Source organism: Peromyscus maniculatus, chromosome 21 (genome assembly GCF_049852395.1).
Source record: "Peromyscus maniculatus bairdii isolate BWxNUB_F1_BW_parent chromosome 21, HU_Pman_BW_mat_3.1, whole genome shotgun sequence".
NCBI classification, from domain to species: Eukaryota; Metazoa; Chordata; class Mammalia; order Rodentia; family Cricetidae; genus Peromyscus; species Peromyscus maniculatus.
Genome location: NC_134872.1, coordinates 14457868 through 14478596, shown reverse-complemented (window position 1 = coordinate 14478596; position 20729 = coordinate 14457868). Strand labels below are relative to the sequence as shown.

At 38.8% G+C, this 20729-nt stretch overlaps 1 protein-coding gene across 3 annotated transcripts in view; it reads left to right on the top strand.

The window, feature by feature from the left end:
* The window catches only part of Pcdh15 (protocadherin related 15), a 1435956-nt gene that overhangs the window by 1323350 nt on the left and 91877 nt on the right, over positions 1-20729 (top strand). For all 3 annotated transcript variants that reach the window (XM_042266444.2, XM_076556997.1, XM_076556998.1), the window contains one exon: positions 10309-10436. In XM_042266444.2, the coding sequence (XP_042122378.1) occupies positions 10309-10436 (128 nt within the window). The remainder of the gene's footprint in view (positions 1-10308; positions 10437-20729) is intronic.

Below are 20729 nucleotides of genomic sequence, written 5' to 3'. Positions count from 1 at the left end.
GAAAAATGTTTAGAGTTCTATATATTTAGAGGAAGGATACCTATTATCATCTATCTAAAATTTACAGGAAAAGGAAGAAGTAGACTAGTTTATTTTTCAGTACAAAAACAAAGTTAATTTTATTCTAAATATAAATCACACAATTAGAATAACACTTGTCTCACAACTGAGCTTTAGCTAACTGTCATAGTTTTGCATAAGACTGCAAACATAAATTCCATAGTCAACTGCCAAATTATATTAAGTTACAATTCATAAAGTAATTTTTATGTCTTTTTACAAATGATGGCATTTGTAAAATAAATGCAACCTTAGACATTTAAATTTGAGCAATGAGTGATTGTTTCTAGATTGCATAGTTATTTCTTTGGAATCTTGTATATTTACTAATCTCTTTAAAACTAGAGGCCAGTAATTTAAAGTCCCCCAAGTTCTATAACACAGACTAGTGAGTACAAGTGATTGCGAATAAGCCTAGAAAGCGTTATGACTAGATGAAAGCACACATTTGAATGTTTCTGCATTGAAGCATTTCCTTTCCTTTGTATCACTGAGTTGGTGAACCACATCCGTGATCTGGTGACAGGAAATGAATACAGAGCTCCGATTCTCCAAATAATGTGGAAATCATGAGCCATTCTCTCCTCAAATGATTTCTGACAGTCCTACACTTTTTCCCTCCCAGCCAGATGCCAGGGGATTCATCAACTAGGAAAGATAATTGTCTTTATTAAGTTTATAGAAGACAGATTCAACTTTGTTGGGAAAAAATGGTCCCAGTTTATCAGAATCTAAGTGAATGGAATTAGGACAAATAAGTGAATGTCTTCTGTTAATTTTAACTCTCCACAGATTCTTGAGATGGAAAAAAAATTTTTTTAAAGAGAGCTAATAACACAAAAGACCAGCAAACAGAAACTTAGCAAAATAATGTAGCTTTCTTCTGGAGCCCAGAAGCCATGAGTCCTGGACATTGGACGCCTAGTTATTGATATTTCCAGAGTTCAGTTTTGCTTTAATTTGATTGACTATGCCCTAGTTTTCCCTCTTGGAGAAAAAAAGTGTGTAACGTACTTTTTTATCTTATAGAATCCCACAATTAAGATATTTTAGAATTTCAGAAAGACGGATTTTTTGAGATACTAACAATTTTAGATAGAAACTGGATGTTTTAAAGAGACTGAGCTTTTAAAATGTTTAAAGTTTTAAAGACTGGAATTTTGAAAAATTGAAATACTTATATTGTCATTTTATTACCAATATGACATCTAGAGGACTACCAGAAATGAAAGGTTATGGTTTAACTGCGTTTATTTATTGTGTTTGTTTGTCAAGTTGACAAGGTGTAATATGTGCTGGTTGGGTTTTGTCAACCTGACACAAACATAGATGTGCCTGGAAAAGAGGACTGTTGATTGAGAACATGCTCCATAAGACTGGCCTACAGACAAGTGTATAGACCATTTTCTTGATTAATGATTGACATGGGAGATCCCAGTCTACTGAGCCTGGTACCACCCCTCGGTAGGTGTTGTTGGAGTATATAAGAAAGCAGGCTGAGCAAATCATGAGGAGCAAACCATGTAAGCAGTAATCCTCAATGGATTCTGATTCAGTTCCTGCCTGCAGGTTCCTGCCCTGTTCTGAGTTCCCACCCTGACTTTCCTCAGCAGTGGGCAGTAATATGGAAGCATATGTCAAATAAATCCTTTCCTCCCTAACTTGCTTTTGGTCATGGTGTTTTATCACAGCAACAGAAACCCTAACTAAGACAAAGATGAACTGCTAATCTAAAGGGAGTTAATACAATAATCCTAAAATGTCACCATTTAAATTCTACTCCTAAGTTAAAACCCGTAAGTTTTTCCATTACTATGAATTGAATTGTTAATGTTGATGGGTCCTTGAAGCAGTATTTAATGCTTAGTTTTATACCTTAAACTAGGGTATAAAAGTTAAGTACATATACCAACCTCAGGCCTATTTTAAGAACTAATAGGAACACTACCATAATTTTAAAAGAATGACTTTGAGAGATGGCTTGGTGGTTAAGGAGTGCTTCACTTCTCTTCTGGTACATACAGGAACCCACAAGCATATGCATGTACACACACAAGCAGACAGACCAATATGCACATAAATTATAATGAAGTATTTGTAAGCTTTTGGGAAATTCCATATGTAATTTATGTTTTTGTTCATGAATTATAACTATAATTATAATTTCTGGGGTGTGCTAGAGGATAAATGGGTTTAGGAGTGAAAAGGGGACCAACAGCAATTGCCATGTTCTAAATATTGCTGTTAGCTGTCTCATACGTTCATCCAGCAGCTGCATGGGAGCTAAATAGCTGGATTTACCTTGATAGACAAACAGATAGACATACACACACACACACACACACACACACACACACACACACACACACGTAACACAAATTACTAAATGATCTTATTAATAAAAAACCCAGAGCCAGATATTGGGGTGAAAGCTGAGAGATCAGAGGGATAAAACAAGCCAGCCACAAGTTCTTACTACTAGGAAATTCTCAGCCCAAGAGCTACTTCCTGTATATCACGCCTTACATACCTTTCTGTTCTACCATCATACTTCCTCTTTCCGCCCAGCTACATCACTTCCTCTTTCCGCCCAGCTCTGGACTTCCTGTCTGTCTGTACAGACCTCCAGACCTCTATGGTTAGTGCTGGGATTGAAGACATGTGTTACCACACCTGGCTCTCTTCCCAGTGTCGCCCTGAGCTCACAGAGATTCAGATGAATCTCTGCCTCCTAGATGCTAGGATTAAAGGCATGTACTACCACTGTCTGACCTCTATGTTTAATGTAGCGGCTGGCTTTTTCCTCTGATTCCCAGGCAAGCTTTATTTGTTAGAGCACAAATAAACACACACACACACACACACACACACACACACACACACACCAATGGAATTCATTAGCTACCTGCACTTTTAAATTGTTTAGTGTTTTTGTCAGCAGCTGTCAGTATATCTGACCAAAATACATTTTAGGTATGTATAAAATTTCAAAGGATTAAAAAAATATTATTTTAAAAAGTGGATAAGTGGTCTTGAGTTCTAACAGTCTTACCTCTGATAACAAATTGACAACAAATCAGAGTGTCATGTGTAAATTAGGAAATGGGACTAAAGCGGGGGTGGGGGCTCAGCTTTGCTCCTTTCTGCCTCTCCCAGGTCCTGGAAGGCCAGGGATTTCTAACCTTCTGACATTACAACATGATGCTGCCATCTGCAAATACACTGGATGCATTTCCACCTGCCCAAAGCATGCAGCCCCTAGGCCAGAGCCCCTAGGCCAGAGCACAGGACAGTCCATAGAGGGTGACTATGCTAAAATCATAGTTTGAAAAAAAAGATGAAACATTAAGATTTATAACTCTGATCTAATATATTTTAATCCATTAACTTAGTCAATAAAAAGTTGTCTGGTCAAACATACAGCACAGAGAAGAACTTCCTACCGGCGGGCTGGAGCCAGACAAGCCCATTTCAGAAAGCAGTAAGGTCTCGGGAGAAAATAAAAACATGTCAGTGAGGTTGGAAAGATAGAAATGGAGGTAGAAATCAGTGAACATGTTCAGAGTGGTGAAGACTGCTGGGGAGATGGGCAAAACTGGAGGAGAGCACAAAGAAAGCTGGGCGTTTTATAAATGTAACCTTAAGATGGTGTATGCATTGAAGAGTCTACTGTCTTTTGATTTACCCTTGCTGGGATGGACGTGCACCACTTGCTCTTTCCTGGGGAGGCAGAAGTGGTAGCCAGCACATGTAGGGGCTAGTCATTTTCAGTTGGATATCACCACGTGTTCAAATCTCAGGCATGCTGAGTACTCGGGGGAGGTTGGACTACTACATAACCTCTGTTCCTCTTAATCCCTCTAAAACTGAGAGTGCTAATAACTACTTCATCACCTCATCTTCAGATGGTTCTGCATCCCCTGGAGCAGATCCTGTCACATCCTGTCTAGTAATTACCAAGAGCCAAAAATATGGACGTTTTATGATATTTTTATTTTTTAATTATGATATAATATAATTACATAATTTTATTCCATCTCTTTTCTTGCTCCAAACCCTCCTGTGCAGTCCCCCTAACCACCTTTCTCTCTCTCTAATTTGTTTTTTGACAATTAACAAAAAGAGACTGAGCTTTTAAAATGTTTCAAGTTTTAAAGACTGGAACTTTGAAAAGTTGAATATTTATATTGTCATTTTATTATCAATATGACATCTAGAGGACTACCAGAAATGAAAGGTTATGGTTTAATGGTGTTTATTTATTGTGTTTGTTTGTCAAGTTGACAAGATGTAATATGTGCTCGTTGGGTTTTGTCAGCTTACCACAAACATAGACGTGCCTGGAAAGGGGGACTGATAATTGAGAACATGCTCCATAGGACTGGCCTACAGACAAGCGTATAGACCATTTTCTTGATGAATGATTGGCATGGGAGATCCCAGCCTACTGAGCCTGGTACCACCCCTCAGTAGATGTTCTTAGAGTATATAAGAACGTAGGCTGAGTAAACCATGAAGAGCAAGTCTTGTAAGCAGTGATCCTCGATGGATTCTGCTTCAGTTCCTGCCTGCAGGTTCCTGCCCTATTTTAATAATTGTTAATTGTTTAAAAGCTTGTCTCTTTTTTGTTGTTACATTTATGCATATGTATACATACATATTCCTAGATAAATAAATAAACCTACTCAGTATGAATAATGCTATTTCTAAATGCAAGATGTCAAGAATGATGACTTGATCATGTGCTTTTGTACATGTGATCATGTAAGTTTATGATTTCTTTGTTTTCTTTTCTGTCACAAATGTCAGGATATATGTAATAAAGCAGATCAAAGTTATAATCCCATCCCAATCCAATATTATTATTTTGCAGGATGGTAAAGCAAATATTCTTAACATCTGCTATAATCAGATTGGAAAAAAGGTTATAGGCAAAGAGAGTGACCAACTAAAGCTCAACACAAAGGCTTCAGCTACTTGTTGTTACCCAAATATAAATGCCATTTCCTGGCAGGTGACTGAGTAACTAAACAAATAAATAAGTCGTTAACCCATGGTCCTCACCACTGCTCTGCCCTAACCAGCTCCTGGTGGAATTTATTTAAAAATAGCAGCACTGGGGCTGGAGAGGTGGCTCAGCCATCAAGAGCACTGATTGTTCTTTCAGAGGACCTAGGTTCTGTTCCCAGCACCCACATGGCAGCTCACAGCCATCTGTAGTTCCAAAGGATCTGAAGTCTTCTTCTGGCATCAAAAGCCACTGTGTGAACATTATGTACAGACATACATGCAGGCAACACTCATATGTACGTGTGTGTATGTATTCATGTATATATACATGAATACACACACACACATATATATATGTATATATAAAATAGAATAGGAATGCCATGATTGCATGGTTTCTGGGAGCACCAGTCTCAAGTGTATAGTTCTCTATGATTTAGTCATAGAGCCGATGTAAGCTAAGTACAGTTTCTACACAATCATGATGCAGCCTAGCAGTGTTGACAGCCCGTGTGTGTCATGGTGAGACAGCATGATGAAAAGCTCACTTCCATCGCTAAAATGGAATCAACTGCTTTAGAGGAAATATAAGTAGGAATTTGTATTTTTTTCTATGCACATTTATTTTAAAGATTACTAAAACTTGCTGTGTGGGTGCTTTAGAGTTATTTTAAATGTTTCCTGTGCATTTATAAGTTTATACAATTGAAGTTTTTACAAACCATATAAGTCGGTGGTTCTCAACCTTCCTAATGCTGCGACCCTTTAATACAGTTCCTCATGTTGTGGTGACCCCCTCAACGATAAAATTACTTTCATTGCTACTTCATAACTGTAATTAGCTACTGCTATGAATCATAATGTAAATATCTGTGTTTTCAGATTGTCTTAAGTGACCCCTGAGAAAGGGTCATTTGACCCAGGGGGTTGTGGCCCACAGGTTGAGAATCACTGCCTTAAGTTCTGACACTAACTTCCACATTACTTTTCCTAACGCCTGAGGGTGTATTGGCTTCTTGAACTTCTTGCTAAGGTGGAGTGTCCCTACAAATGCAGCTTTTTTATAACTCCCTAGCCTTTCTGCTGCTGTTTGTTTCAATGCCAGGGAAAGGTAAATATGTTTCAAAGACCTCAATGTTTTTTACAGTGTGTTCAAAACTGACCTTTATATTTTCAACTATTGCACATAGAAACCATAAGCAAAATCACTAGTTGTCAGCATGAACAATCATAACCAGAATTGAAATCAATAGCAGTAAAGATTACTACACTAGGATGGAGCTCAGACGGGAGCATGCTTACTTAGCACCCACAAGGCTCTGGGTTGGATGCTCAGGACCTAAACACTGGGCTTGGTGGAGAATGGCTCTCATCCCAGGACTGAGGAGGTAGGGGCAAATGAATCAAAAGCTCAAGGTCATCCCTGATACTACCTGGCAAATCTGAGGTCAATCTGTCTAAAAGAAAGAAAAAGCAAGAAAGAGAGGGAAGGGGGAGGGAGAGAGGAAGGAGGAAGGGAAAGGGAGGAGAGAGGGGAGGGGGGAGGAGTGGGGGAAGGAAAATCCATTATAGTAAAAGTTGGTAACATCTACCATTTACTCCTCTTTTAGGATTTTCAATTATTTTTGTTACGCTAATAAATTACCTGAGACTGTGTACTTTATAAAGTAGTTTATCTGATTCTTAGTTTGTGGGCTCAGGGGCTGGTCTCGGACTTGACTTGGTCCAGGTTTTGTGGTGTAATGTATGATGAAAGGGTAAATTACCTGGAAGGAACTAAAGTCAAAACAAATAGAGTACCATTTCTTTTTCCCTTAAGACAAACTTCCAAGATAGCTAACATGGGCCCTTGATGATTATCTCTTCCAGGGTCAGCACATACAGTGACTTCCCCCCAAATCCTAATCTCAATATTTCCATCACTTCCTAATACTGCCACCCAGGGGACCAAATCTCCAACATGAGAAACCTTAGGAGACAATCACACCCAAATCATAGCCTCCCCATTCCTTCATCTTCAAGTGACAGCTTGTATTTTGAGTTGCCCATAAGCCTTCTTACCTCAAAGCCCTCATGAGCTGGCCCAGGCCATTGAACCAAAAGATATTCAATAGGGACAAGAGATGATTTATCTTAAAATTATCATTTGTATATGTGTGTGCATATATGTATGTATGTGTTGTGTTAACAAATACACAAGTGAAAATTTAAATTCTCCAGTTCTTACTTAGTCAAATATAGATACCATGTAGAACAATGTGACCTATAATACAGTTCCAACTGGTTTTCAGTAAGCCAGTGTCCAATAACACCATAAAGAAATATTTGGATGGCTTATTTATTACTTACTACAAAATGGAAAATAAATTAAGTAAGTTTAAGTAGAAAGTAAATTGCTATAGCATGGTAATTCAAATGGTGGCAGTTTGAGAACACGGAAAGAATATTTGCTTAGCACTCATTAGCCCTAGATTCAATGTCTAGTCCCTTAAAAAATAAAAAGTTAACATTAGCAGTACCATTCTTCTCCATCTCCTCTTGACCTAGAATTGGGCAAGGAATGACCTTCTAACAAATTACTTGCATCACTTTATTTAAAAATATGATAAAAATTACTCTAGTGTGCCAAGGGCCATTGGAGCACAACTAGTATCTGACAAGTTGACCCGCCCCACTGGCCAAGCTGTGGGGTCACTGGCTGTGGAAACTGGCTGTTTTCTGTCTGTAACTTTTTTGGGTGCTGCCAGTACACCTCCCTATAAGAACAGCTGTGGGGTGCTCTCCACAACCCTTTGGTAGTGTGCTTTGCATCTCTGGGCACACGTTCAGCTGTGGATTTCTGTTTAAGTTGTATAATTCTGATGAACAGAAGTATTACCAGAACATGCTTTACTGACATAGGAAAGTAACAGTATTCTCAGTCTCAAAGACAGGCTTTTACATATTTTGCAAAGACCTTAGAAATAGTCCAAAACAGATTAAGCTGCCCCTACAGAATATACAAAGACTAATGCCCAGGTGTTGTTTATTGCTAAATCAAGGCCAGGCTGTTTACATCAAGACACAGTCCTTACAGTAGCTCTCTTTCTGCACCTACCCTGACTGCTTAATTCAGCCAGTTGTTTATGTCTGGGACCCCTCACCAACTTAGAGCTACGTGCATGGGTCAATGTGACATTACTAGCCTAAGAGAAGCTATGTGACTTATCTTGTGTCTTGAGAATGGGTCAGGTCCTGAAAATGTAATTTATAATTGTCCAGAGTTTGGCTGTGGAACAGCAGCAGTGGTATGGAGACAGATGGCTGTGTAGAGCTTATGTGAGAGCTGCTGCAGAATGTGAGTGAAGTGTGTGTGTGTGTGTGTGTGTGTGTGTGTGTGTGTGTGTGTGTGTGTGTGTGTGTGTCTGTGTGTGTGTGCGCGCGCGCATGCTGGGTGAGAGATGCAGAAGCAGCATGAGAGAAGTGTGAAGGAGTGAGGGGTGAAAGAATGAGTGATTAATGTAAAAGAAAGATGTTTAGCCATGTGAAAAGATTTGTATAATTAAAGATATGTAGCTGTGTGCAGTAGTGTGGAGATATGTAGCAATGTGGACAGAAAGATAATGCAAACAAATATAGATCCAGCCTATATTGTTTGCTCCCAGGGTCCATGGAAGAGTCTAACAACCAGCTGAGGATGCTAACCTGAGGGCTATCACATGAACCTAAGCACACTGAGCTTGTTAGTCCATTCACTTTATTCTTCTCAGTCAATTCTATCTGCACAGTTTCTTTTCTGTTCTCATACTTGGCTCCCCTCAGTCCCTCCTGCTCTCAGTCCCTTCTGCTGTTCTCTCTTCATTCTACCTAGTTCTTTCCATCTCTCTCCTCGTCTTTGTTCTTCTCAATCAGTTCTCTTGCTGTTCTCTCATATCTATCTAGGTCTTTTCCATATTCTCCCCCTTCTTTGTTCCCCTAAGATTATATATATCCATTCATAAGCAACTTATTAGTAAAAACTACAAAGTAAACTCTCGGGGATAAGTGTTCTGATAAGAGTCACACTTGGCAAAGACTTGGTCAGCCTAATTGGTAACTGACAATAGCCGTAGGTTGTAAAAAGTTCTGGCTATCTCTTAAAGGGATAACTACAAAGGTTACAAGGAAAGAAATTAAACCAATGAGAGATTTAAGGAAAAGGCAAAGAATGTGTGTACTATTTTATGTGATTAATAATATCCAGATATGGTTAGTCAGTAACAGCCTGTTAGTCACCTGAATCTCAGGACCTATACATAATTAGTCTACTGAGCCTAAAATCTTGCATTAAAAACTGGTGTAGAATTAATACAAAATGTTAATTGTTATTTGAATCAGAGTGGGGAGTTGCTAGTGGAGGAAGCTTAGGGCAACATAGGTGCTATTGATCTCTTGAAGGACTAAGATATGCCAAGGCCAGACACCTGCACTCTCACTTCCGATTCACTATAATTCTTTTGAAGAGTTTTGATCTAACAAGGCCAGGCACCTGAAATTCTGCTCTGTGAAAGTTTTACGAAGACTCTCTGTCTGGCCAATATTTACCTTGTCAGTAGCTAAGGATGGAGAATAAGACCTCTAAGTGTCTACAGTCCACATGGAACAATAGATCTAGCATGAAGCATATTTTAATATGTTTCTATTCAAAAAATTGTACAGTTAAATAAGAAACCATCTTCTAGACTATCCACAATTGTGTGCCCATAAGATTGAGATGCAATCATGAGATTACATGTACACATAACATGGAAATGCATACTAAATGGGGAGAATCATAGCTGTTATTGCACAAGAAGTTTACAACAACAGACAGCCAATTCATTCAAAAGGCAGTAATTCCATAACATCTTGCATGATGGTTTCGTCTTACAGAACCCTTAGTTCTGATAGGTTGACCTTCTCAACACTAGTCATCACTGTTGTATACTCTCATGGACTTTCACTACCAGTGCCTCTCAACAGAAAGAGTTAGAGACCATTTTTAAGATGAAGTAAAAAAGAAAATAAACATCAGAAAGCGTGTGTTTTTTCTTACTTCCCCAGTCATAGATAAACTTATTCCTAATTACCCTCAGATAAAAGTTTCTGATCCCTCGATACTCTAAGGCATTCCTTTTATTACCCTGAGCAGATCATGGGAGCTGGTCTCTCATGGTCCACATTACTAGTGGTTTTTGTTCTAATGAATAATCACCAATAAAGCTATATCTTGCTTTCCAGGTAATACAGCTAAAGTGTACATTGAGATTCAGGATGAAAATGATCACCCCCCAGTGTTTCAGAAGAAATTCTACATTGGTGGTGTGTCTGAAGATGCAAGGATGTTTGCGTCTGTGCTCAGAGTGAAGGTATGAGAAAAGAAACCCTGATATGAAACTACACTGAGATCAAAGAGCTCTGAGTTTTGTGGATATGGTATAGCCTCATCATTTGTGTCAATAGCATTTACACTCCTGTTAAAAACACAAAATTACTTTTGTTTGTTTGTTTGAGTTTTTGTTTTGTTTTTGAGACAGGGTTTCTTTGTGTAGCCTTGGCTATCCTGGAACTAGCTCTATAGACCAGGCTGGCCTTTAACTCACAGAGATCCACCTGTCTCTGCCTCCCAAGTGCTGGATGAAAGGCATGCACCACCACTGCCTGGCTAAAAGGATGAAATTCTTTAACTAGAGTTTGCATCAGTTTTATTTCTGTTGCTGGATAAAATACCCTGATGAAGGCAACCTAAGGAGAAAGGATTATTTTGGATCTTAGTTCCAGAGAGGATAAACCCATCATGAAGGGGATGTCTTGGCACTGGGAACAGGAGGTCCACCAGCACATTGCCTCAGCAGTTCAGAACCACTGAGTGGACAGGAAATGGGACCAAGGTCTAACATCTCAGAGCCCACCCCAGTTACACACTTCTTCTAGGAAGTCTCTACCTCCTAAAGGTTCCATAAGCTCCCCCAAAATGCACCTCCCTCTAGGAACCAAGTCTTCAAACACGTGAGCCTGTGGGGAACATTTCACATTCAAACATGATAGAAACATATACATTTTATTATTCAAACTCAACACACTTTGTTTATATGATGTGAACCATTAAGCAACTTAGTATATTTTTACTAAAAAGTGGGTCAAATTACTTATAATAGTCTACATAAAATGTTACAGTGTTTTACCCAGTATATATTTAGGGTTTTTTTATTCATTCGTTTGTTTGTTTGTTATGTGTTTATGTATTATTGTGTATGTGTATACCTGTTGCCGTGGCTGGGGGTCACATCATAGGTGAATAGATCAGAGGTCACATTTCTGGAGTCAATTCTTTCCTTCCTCCTTTATTGGGGTTTGGGAGCTTGAACTTGGGTTTTCAGGTGTGTGCTGCAAGCCTCCTTACCTGCTAAAGCCATCATGTCGGCCCTCTCCAGGGAGGGTTTTCATGCCTCCATTAGGATCACTTCAGAATAACTCCACAGAGTCTCAAAATGAAATTTCTAGTGACAGATATGGAAACCATCAATTTACAATGAAAATGATTGCCGTCTTACAATAACTTTTCAAATTTCAAGTGATGCTTCAATTAGCAAGAAATAACACTTCATTAACACTGCTAACTTTGGTACTTGACGAAAAGTTTATTTTAATCCCTTCATAGTCAGAAAAATTTTGCCAACTACTTATATAATTTACAGGCTGCTCAGGTTTCAGATCGATGCTTTCAGTTTTAATCTACCATCCACAAGCATATCTAGAGATGGTTTAAATACTCTCACATGCTTTCAGTTGTTTTGTTAGTACATAGCACAATTTTTAATGGTTTCTTCTTATTAGGGTAAGAGTAAGATTCTTAGTTCATAGTAGATTATCAGTTATTTATTTTTCTGAGATCACCTTAACAACCATTTTAACGGCTATACACAAAGTATACAAAGTCGTTTTGATCCCTGGCAAGCTCGGCTTTGGCGGTCCTGTGCTCTGCTCATTAGGAGCTGTCGTTTTTCCCCTTAGCAGGACCTCCTTGATGAGTTTTGCGCTTCCATCTGCTTTCAGCACCTATCAAACACCTTCAGTAACCAAAAGAAATTTCAGCCAAGCCGACAATCAAATGTAAAGGCAGTGCTCAGAGGGGAGGATAAACATCCCAGAGCCTCTGAGTTCCCACACAGGCAGAGAAGTCTGTGTGGGAAACATTCAGGAGAGGTCCAGCACTTCATGGAAACCAGTGTTTCATGGTGAGACATGCCCCCTGCAATGGTCAAAAACCACGGAATGGGATGACTGAACAGAGATTGGCAGTGCACTGGTGGACAGACCTGATGAAGGAATTCGGTTACGAGAGCACAGACTGCACTGTGGACCTAAAGGGCGGAACCATTTCAACTACTGAAAGAACATGTTTGTTTGTTTTTTTTCTGGAGGACACGGAAGATAACACTGGTGCAGAAGGGTAGATAGATCAGACGGGACGGTATATAGATTCCCCTAGTGCAGGGCAGCAGGGGAGTCCAACAGTCAGTAGAACAGCAGTAGGAGGGGAGGGATTGATAAGCTGGTGGAAAAGTCTTTATTGGCCAACACAGTTGCCGTTGCCGCTCTTAGCCTGGAATGCAGGAACCTTCTATTTCCTGTTTTATCCCAGCAGACATGAGTTAAAGCAGTTCTCAATTCAAACACGGGGTTGGAAAATATAATTCAAAAGTAACGCTGAATTGGCGCCTACTCTCCTGGGAGGTTTGAGGAAAAGATGGTTTTAAAATGAGGAATCTCCCGGGATTATGATAGAGGCTTTTTAAGCCACTTGCTGCAGCATATTAGAGTAATGTCGGATTTCATCTACTATGAATAAAAGTTATTTTTTTAGTCTGCCAAAAAACTCAAAATACTGAAAGTTAGACCTTTCCAACGACGCTGCCAGTTAAAGAACAAAGAAGAAAAGAAAAGTGTCGCATAAAATAGAATTGACAGTGTAAGATGGAACTTTGAAATACCAAGAAAGAAAGCTGTAGTGCCTGAGAATATATAGTGTGGACTTGAGCTGATACTTAAAAATATGTTGCATGAAGATAACACAATAAGATAACTGATGGAATGAATTGCCCAGTATGTGCTGGGAAATAAGGAAGTTCTGAATCTGCTCTCTATTGAAGCATCTAATATGCTAACTGGCTTGCTAGGCACTCATGCTTAAGAAGTAAGTGTACTCTTTTCCTACTGTGTGCTAAATACAGAAAACTAGCTTTCTTTAAAAAATAAATAAATAACATTCTAGTTAAAGAGACAAAAAGAAAAAGGATGGAGAGAGCAGCAGCATTAACTCTGCATGGACCTACCATCTAATGTAATCACACTGCGGGTTTATACTACACTGAGTAGAACACAATCATCTGGAATAGAAGTGAGGACAGCTTTAAGTGATTTGCCACAGTGGGACAGTTTAGAGGGTGTTTTTGGCTTCTACTTGCTTTGCTTGTCTAATTTTATTCAGGTGTCTATCCTCTTGGGGCCCTGTGTGTTAGGCCCTGCTGAGCCTCCTCTAAAAACTGGCTAGCCTAAGCCAAGCACACTTGTGCCTTTGTAAATGATGCCCTCGGACATGAGAGTCCTGCTGCGGGATGTACCTTCTGTACTTTCTGTACCTTTCTGTACACTGTGAATATGTGTTGCTGCTATTGGTGAATAAAGAAGCTATTTGGGCCTATGGTAAGGCAGGATAAGAGCCAGGTGGGAAATCCAAGAGAGATACAGGGAGAAGAGGGCAGAGTCAGGGCAGATGCCATCCAGCAGCCTGAGGAACAAGATGCCAGAAGACTGGTAACATCACAGCCACGTGGCAAAACATAGATTAAATGGGTTCATTTAAGATGTCAGAGCTAGCGAGAAATCAGCCTGAGCCATAGATCAAACAGTTTGTAAATAATATTAAGCCTCTGACTGGCTATTTGGAAATAGGCAGACAGGAGAGATTCATCCATTTACAGAGTCCCACTTATTTTGCATACGCATTGAGCAATAATGCAGCCTCCTAAGGAGATCATGAGACAGTGTTTCCCAAGGGGGTGGAGCCTTCTTTGTGACTCAGGAATTGAAATGCTTCTCTCACATTCAAACAATTCTTGGATTGTATTAGAATGTCCCAGAAGAGGAGGACTCACCTGGCATGATCAGCATTCGCCAAGGTTTCATGTTGACACGTTTGTCGAAAAGTGTGTCACCACACTGATTTCCACCGGCAACAAGTCATCTGTCAGTCCATTTGCAGAGAGTGGAGGGACCCAGTCTTTAATCCAGGCCATTACCATCATTTAAAAACCTCACTCTTGGGCTTTTGGACAGCTCAGTGGTAGAATGCTTGCTCTATCACCACAACAAAGGTTAGATCTATAACTGGAATAATTTAAAGCAAGATCTCAAACTGGCATACACAAACATGCATGGAACAATGTCAATCAAAAAGATAAAAACTGGAAACAATCCATATGCCTGTCTACGAAGGAACGAATGAGCAACTCTAGTTTACACATATGATGCAATATTATTCAGCCCTAAAGGGAAGGAAAATCTTGCATGTAGTTTTATCCTGGATGAACCCTAAGGATGTGATGCCCAATGAGATGGAATAGATAGACCTACAGGAGATAACAATGGTGTGATTCACTTACGTGAGATATGTTAACTGGTTATGTGTGGTGCTGATTTGATGTTTCTACACATCTAAACTATTTGACTTCTGGGTATACATTATTTGACTAAAATATATTCATTGCACTAAATATTTTCCTTGATATGTTTATAGTAGATCTTTGGAGTAAATGGATACTGAGTATTATTAAAATGTTCAACATGACTATAAGCTATACAGAATTTTGACTTTTAGATTACTGGGGCCTTATGTCTAAAGAGATTGTTTAGGGGAATTAAAGGAAATGTCAGAAGAGGCATCAGGTCCCCATGACCTAGAGTTACAGATGGTTGTGAGCCACAATGTAGGTGCTGGGAATCAAACCCAGAACATCTAGAAGAACAACAAGTCTCTGAGCCATCTTTCCATCTTCATGTTAGGCTTCTTTTAAGGAACATGATGTATTAATTTCTGTTGGTAGACAAAAGTAGAAATGTACCACAAGGGTTGGCATGTATGCTCATACTTAACAGTTGATGTTACAGTGTTCTCCAAATCCTTACACCAATAATGTCTAAACTTCTAGCAGTATCTAAGCACTCTGGTTGTTCCAAAAAAAAAAAAAAAAATTCTGTCTATCCTTGATACCTTAGCCATTTGGTGAACATATAATGGTTTCTTATGGTTTATTCTAATTCTTTCAGATGAATGCAGATTACATCTTTATTGCATCTTTATACATCTAAAAATGTATTAGTATTGATGTTGTGGGAGTGACACAAGTAGATAGTGAGTGAGCGGTGGTCAGAGGACAATTTTGTGGAGTTGCTTCTTCCTTCCACCTTTTCATGGGTTCTGGGACTCAAACTCATGCAGACAGGCTAGAGGAGCGGGCGCCTTCACCCTTCCTAAGTTGCCAACAGCATTTCATCCTCTTCGTGCAAAGCCTACTCCAGTGTCCTTGCATTTCTTCCTCTTGTGATGGCTGTTATTGACTTATGCATTCTCCTTTACCCACCCACCCCCCACCTTCTTCTGGATTTACCTCCCTTTCCCTTCCTAAAGCAACCCTCTTTCCCATTTCCCAGACCTGTGATTCCCTTCTCTATTGCTACCCAACACCCTTATCCCAGCAATGGTTCTGTTTTACGGGTTTCTGCTCCTATTCCAGGATATATATTCACATCTGAAGATTTGGAGTTAAGATCCTCCAATAAGAGAGAATGTTGGATGTGCATCTTTGGGCTTGGGTGCCCTCCTTCAATATGATCTTTTCTAGTCCCATCCATTTACCTGCAAAGTTCATGATTTCATTTTTCTTTATAGTAGAATAGTATTTTATAACTTACATACCAAATTCTCATTATCCATTCTTCAGTTATAGGACATTTAGGTTGTTTCCATTACTCAGCTATTGTAAATAAAGCAGAAATGAACATGGATGAGCAACTGTCTCTGTCTATTAAGTAGGATATCCAGTCCTTTGGGCATAAACTAAGTCCTTGTATATCTTGATCATATGGGAGAATTATTTTTAGCATTTTCTGAATTCTCCACATTGATTTCCATTATAGTTGTACCAGTTTGCAATCCCAACAGTGGGTGAATGAGGGTGCTCACCCCCCCATCTCCTCCAGAATTTGTTGTCAATTGTTGCTTTGATCTTTGCCATTAACACTGGAGTAAGATGTAATCTCACAGTTGTCTTGATTGGCATTTCTCTAATTGGTAAGGTTGACAAACACTTTTTTTGAGATATTTCCTAGCCATTTTTTTCTTCTTTCTTCTCCTCTTTCTCCTCCATCTCCTCCTCCTCCTCCCTCTCCTCCTCCTCCTCCTCCTCCTCCTCCTCCTCCTCCTCCTCCTCCTCCTCCTCCTCCTCCTCCTCCTCCTCTTCTTCTTCTTCTTCTTCTTCTTCTTCTTCTTCTTCTTCTTCTAACTCTCTATTCAGGTCCAAGGGGGTCTTTTTTTTAAACACTGTTCTCTGAGTTCTTTATATATTCTGAATATTAATCATCTGCCAAACATATTCTAGCCAAGATCCTCTCCCGTTCTGTGGCCTACTCTTCACCAGGCTAATTATTTCTTTAGCTGTGTAGAAGCTTTTTAGGTTCATGAAGTCCCACTTGTCAATTGTTGGCCTTTTAAATTGGGCAAATGGAGTCCTTTTCAGGAAGTCCTTTCTGATACGTACATCATGTAGGATACTGCCTGTTTCCTTCTGGAACTTTCAGTGTTTCTGATTTCATATTTGGGTCTTTGACACATTTGGAGTTCATTTTTGTACAATGTGATAAATGCAGGTCATTTTTCATTCTTTTACATGTAGATATCCAGTTTTCCCAGCTCCATTTGTTAAAGATGCTTTATTTTCTCTAGTGTATGTTTTTGGCATCTTTGTCAAACACTAAGTGGCTGGAGTTACATGTGCTCCCATTTGTGTCTTCAGTTTTGTTCCATTGGTCTGCATGTCTATTTTTATGCCAGTATGACATTGTTTTATTTTGTTTTGTGTTTAGTATTTTTAACATAATTCTTTTTTGATTCTTTGGGAATTTCACACCCCAATCCTACTCACCTCTGAGTCCCTCCATATCTACCCCTCACCCCTGCAGCATGCCCCCAAAAGAACCCCCCTCAAATTTTAATTAAAAACAAAACAAAATGAGTAAACAAACAAAAATCACCTCCCTTCTCCATCTTTCCAACACTTCTTCTTTTGTCCTAGCGGCATCTGGAGCTGCTGAGGTGAGTCACACAGTACACCCTTTTGTCCAATCAGCCCCACCTGCAAAATAGTCATTGCAGGGAACCATTGGTCTAGTTCAATGCCTCTGGCACACCATCATCACTAGACCCTCAGCTAAACTCCTCTCTAGTATTCTGCAGTTGCCTGAAGTCATGGAGATCCTGTGGATGAGTCCCTTCATGCACTCCAGCAGGTCATAGATGGGCTAGATGTTAAGGTGGACCAACCCAAGGGCCAGGATGTGAGTCTGAGTGGTAGCTGAGCAGGTCAGTCAGGGACTGCCCCCCTCAGGCGAGGGGAAGAGCCAGCTCTCCAAAGTCCATGTCATTGGGGCCATCTCTCCTTAATGCTGAGAGCCAGCTCTCCCATGGTGGGGGCAGCTACCCCAGGGCCAGTGAGGGGTAGCCAGCTCAGCACTGCCCTCAGATTTCAACACATATGGTTCCTATGACTCCTTGTGATCATATTGTTTTTGTTACTATTGCTCTGTAATATGTCTTAAAATATGGAATTATAATCCCTCCAGCATTGTCCTTTTTGCTCAGGATTATTTTGGCTCACTGGGGTCTTTTATTGTTCCATATGAATTTTAGGATTATTTTCTGTTTATGCAAAGAATAAAATAGAGATTTTTGATTGTTATTGCATTTTATCTGTAAGTAGCTTTTGGCAAAATGGCCATTTCACAATGTTAACTCTACTAATCCATGAGCATGGGATTCCTTTCCATTTTTTAATGTCTTTCTCGATGTCATTCTTCAGAGGTTTAAAGTTTTCATTGTGGAGGTCCTTCACTGTATGGGTTAGGTTTATTCCTAGAATTTTTTTAAGGTCATTGTGAATGGGAATGTTCCCATGATCTCCTTCTCTGTGTTGTTGTTGATGTATAGAAAAACTATTGGTTTGTGAAAGTTGATTCTGTTTCCTGCCACATTGAGGAATTTATTTATTGTTTCTAGAAGTTTTCTGGTAGAATTTTTGGAGATCGCTAACATGCAATATCATATTGTCTGCAAATAGGGATTGTTCGACTTCTTCTTTCTCTATTTGTACCCTTTAAAATTCCTTCTCTTGCTTTATTGCTCCAGCCAGTACTTCAAGAATAATGATGAAAGAGACTGAAGGTAATGGACATCCCTGTCTCATTCCTGACTTCAGTTGGATTGCTTCAAGCTTTGTCCATTTTTGATGAGGTTACCTGTAGGTTTCTCATATATAGCTTTTATTGTGTTGTGATATGTTCCCTCTTGCCCTCCATTCTCTAGGACTTTTATCATGAAGGATTTCATCAAAGGATTTTTCTTAATCTATTGAGATGATCATGTTATTTTTGTCTTTAAATCCATTTAAGTGGTTTATTACCTTTATTGACTTGTGTATAGTGAACCATCCCTGCATTTCAAGGAAAAGGTAGTTTGGTTATGATGTACAATCTTTATGATGTATGTCTATATTTTGGTGGCAAGTATTTTATTGATTATTTTTGAATTCATGTTCACCAGAGATATCAGCCTATAATTTTCTGTTGTTGTTTTTACCTGGTTTGGGCATCAGAGTAACACTGGATGTGTAGACGTTTGGAAGTGTTGCTTCTGTTTCTTTCTATCCTTTTCTTTTTATTTTTTAATAGTTCAAGAAGGACTGGCTGTACATCTTTGAATGTCCCATAGAGTTGTGCATGTTAATCCATCTAGTCCTGGACTTTTTAACTGGAAGGATTTTTATTACTACTTCAATCTCCTCATTTTTTAAGGGTCTGTTCAAGTCATTGACGTCTTGGTTTAATTTTGGTGGTTTGACTGCACCTAGAAATGTATCCATTTCTTTTTAAGTTTCCAGCTTAATGGAGTGCAGATTTTTGAAATATTCCCTTATAATATTGTGAATTTCTTTTGTATTGTAATGTTTCCCTGTTCATTTCTGCTGCTGTTAATGTGGGTCCTTTTCCTTTCATTAGTTGGGCAATGGGTCTGTCAGTTTTGTTTATCTTCTCAAAGAAACAATTCTTAGATTTGTTGATTCTTTGTATTGTTTTTTATTTGTTTGTTTCTGCTTTATTGATTTCTGCTCTGATTTTTTTTACTATTTCTTGCCACCAATTTGGTTTGGATTGGGTTTGTTCCTTTTTCACTGACCTCTTGGGTTGCATCATTATTGGGGTATTGCTCTGTGCTCTGTTTAATTTTTTAAGCATGGGCACTTAGAGCTATACACTTATCTTGTAGGACTGTCTTCAATGTGTCCCAGAGGTTTTGCTATGTTGCTTTTTCATTTTCATTTCCTTTTCTTTTGATATTTTCTTTGTTCTATTCATCGTTAAGTAATGAATTATTTAATCTTCATGGATTTGTTTACTTTCATAAGTTTTTTTTTTTGTCTGTCAATTTTAAGTTTTGTTGTACTGTGGTCAGATGGGATATAGGGAGTTATTTCAAACTTTTTGAACTTGTAAAGAATTGTTTTGTGTCCCACAAAGTGGTCTATTTTAGAAAAGATTCCATGCACTGCTAAATAGAATGTGTGTTCTTTGGTGTTTCTATAGAAAATTCTGTAGATATCTACTAATTCCATTTGATGTATGATGTCAATTAATTTTTATGTTTCTTTTTATTTTTGGTTCAGATGATCTGTCTCTTGGAGAAAGTAGGCATTGGAATCACTTACTCTTGATGGACAGACATTAATCTGTGTCTTTAAATCCTGCAGTAGATTTTTTTAATGAAATTGGGAACTCCAAAGTTTGCCGCATATATGTTTATGACAGTATTGTCTTCTTGGTTAACAGTTTCTTTGGTTAGAGTGAAGTGTCCATCTTTATCTCTTTAGATTAGTTTTAGATTAAAGTCTGTTTTGTTGCCTATTAGTATAGAGATGCCTACTTGCTTCTTGGTCCCATTTGGTTGGAGTATTTTGTCCATCCTTGTACTCCAAGGCAGTGCCAATCTTTAAAATTAAGGTGTGTTTCTTGTAAGCAGCAGACAGGTAGGGATTATTTTTTCATCCATTCAGTCAATCTTTATCTTTTGATTGGAGGGTTAAGGTCCTTGATAGTTAAGGTACCATTACTGAAATATGTGTTGATTGTGATCATTGTGTTGTTGATATTTGGAGTAGTTGTTGGTGTTCTCAGTGGTATTTTGTGTTTCAATAATTATGGCTTTATATTCCTTTCCACAATTTCTCTGCTATGCTCATTTCTTTCTTCAGTTTAAAATAATGCTTCCCGGATTTTCCTTAGATTTGCTCTGTTGAATACAAACATTTTTCAGCTGTTTATGTCATGGACAG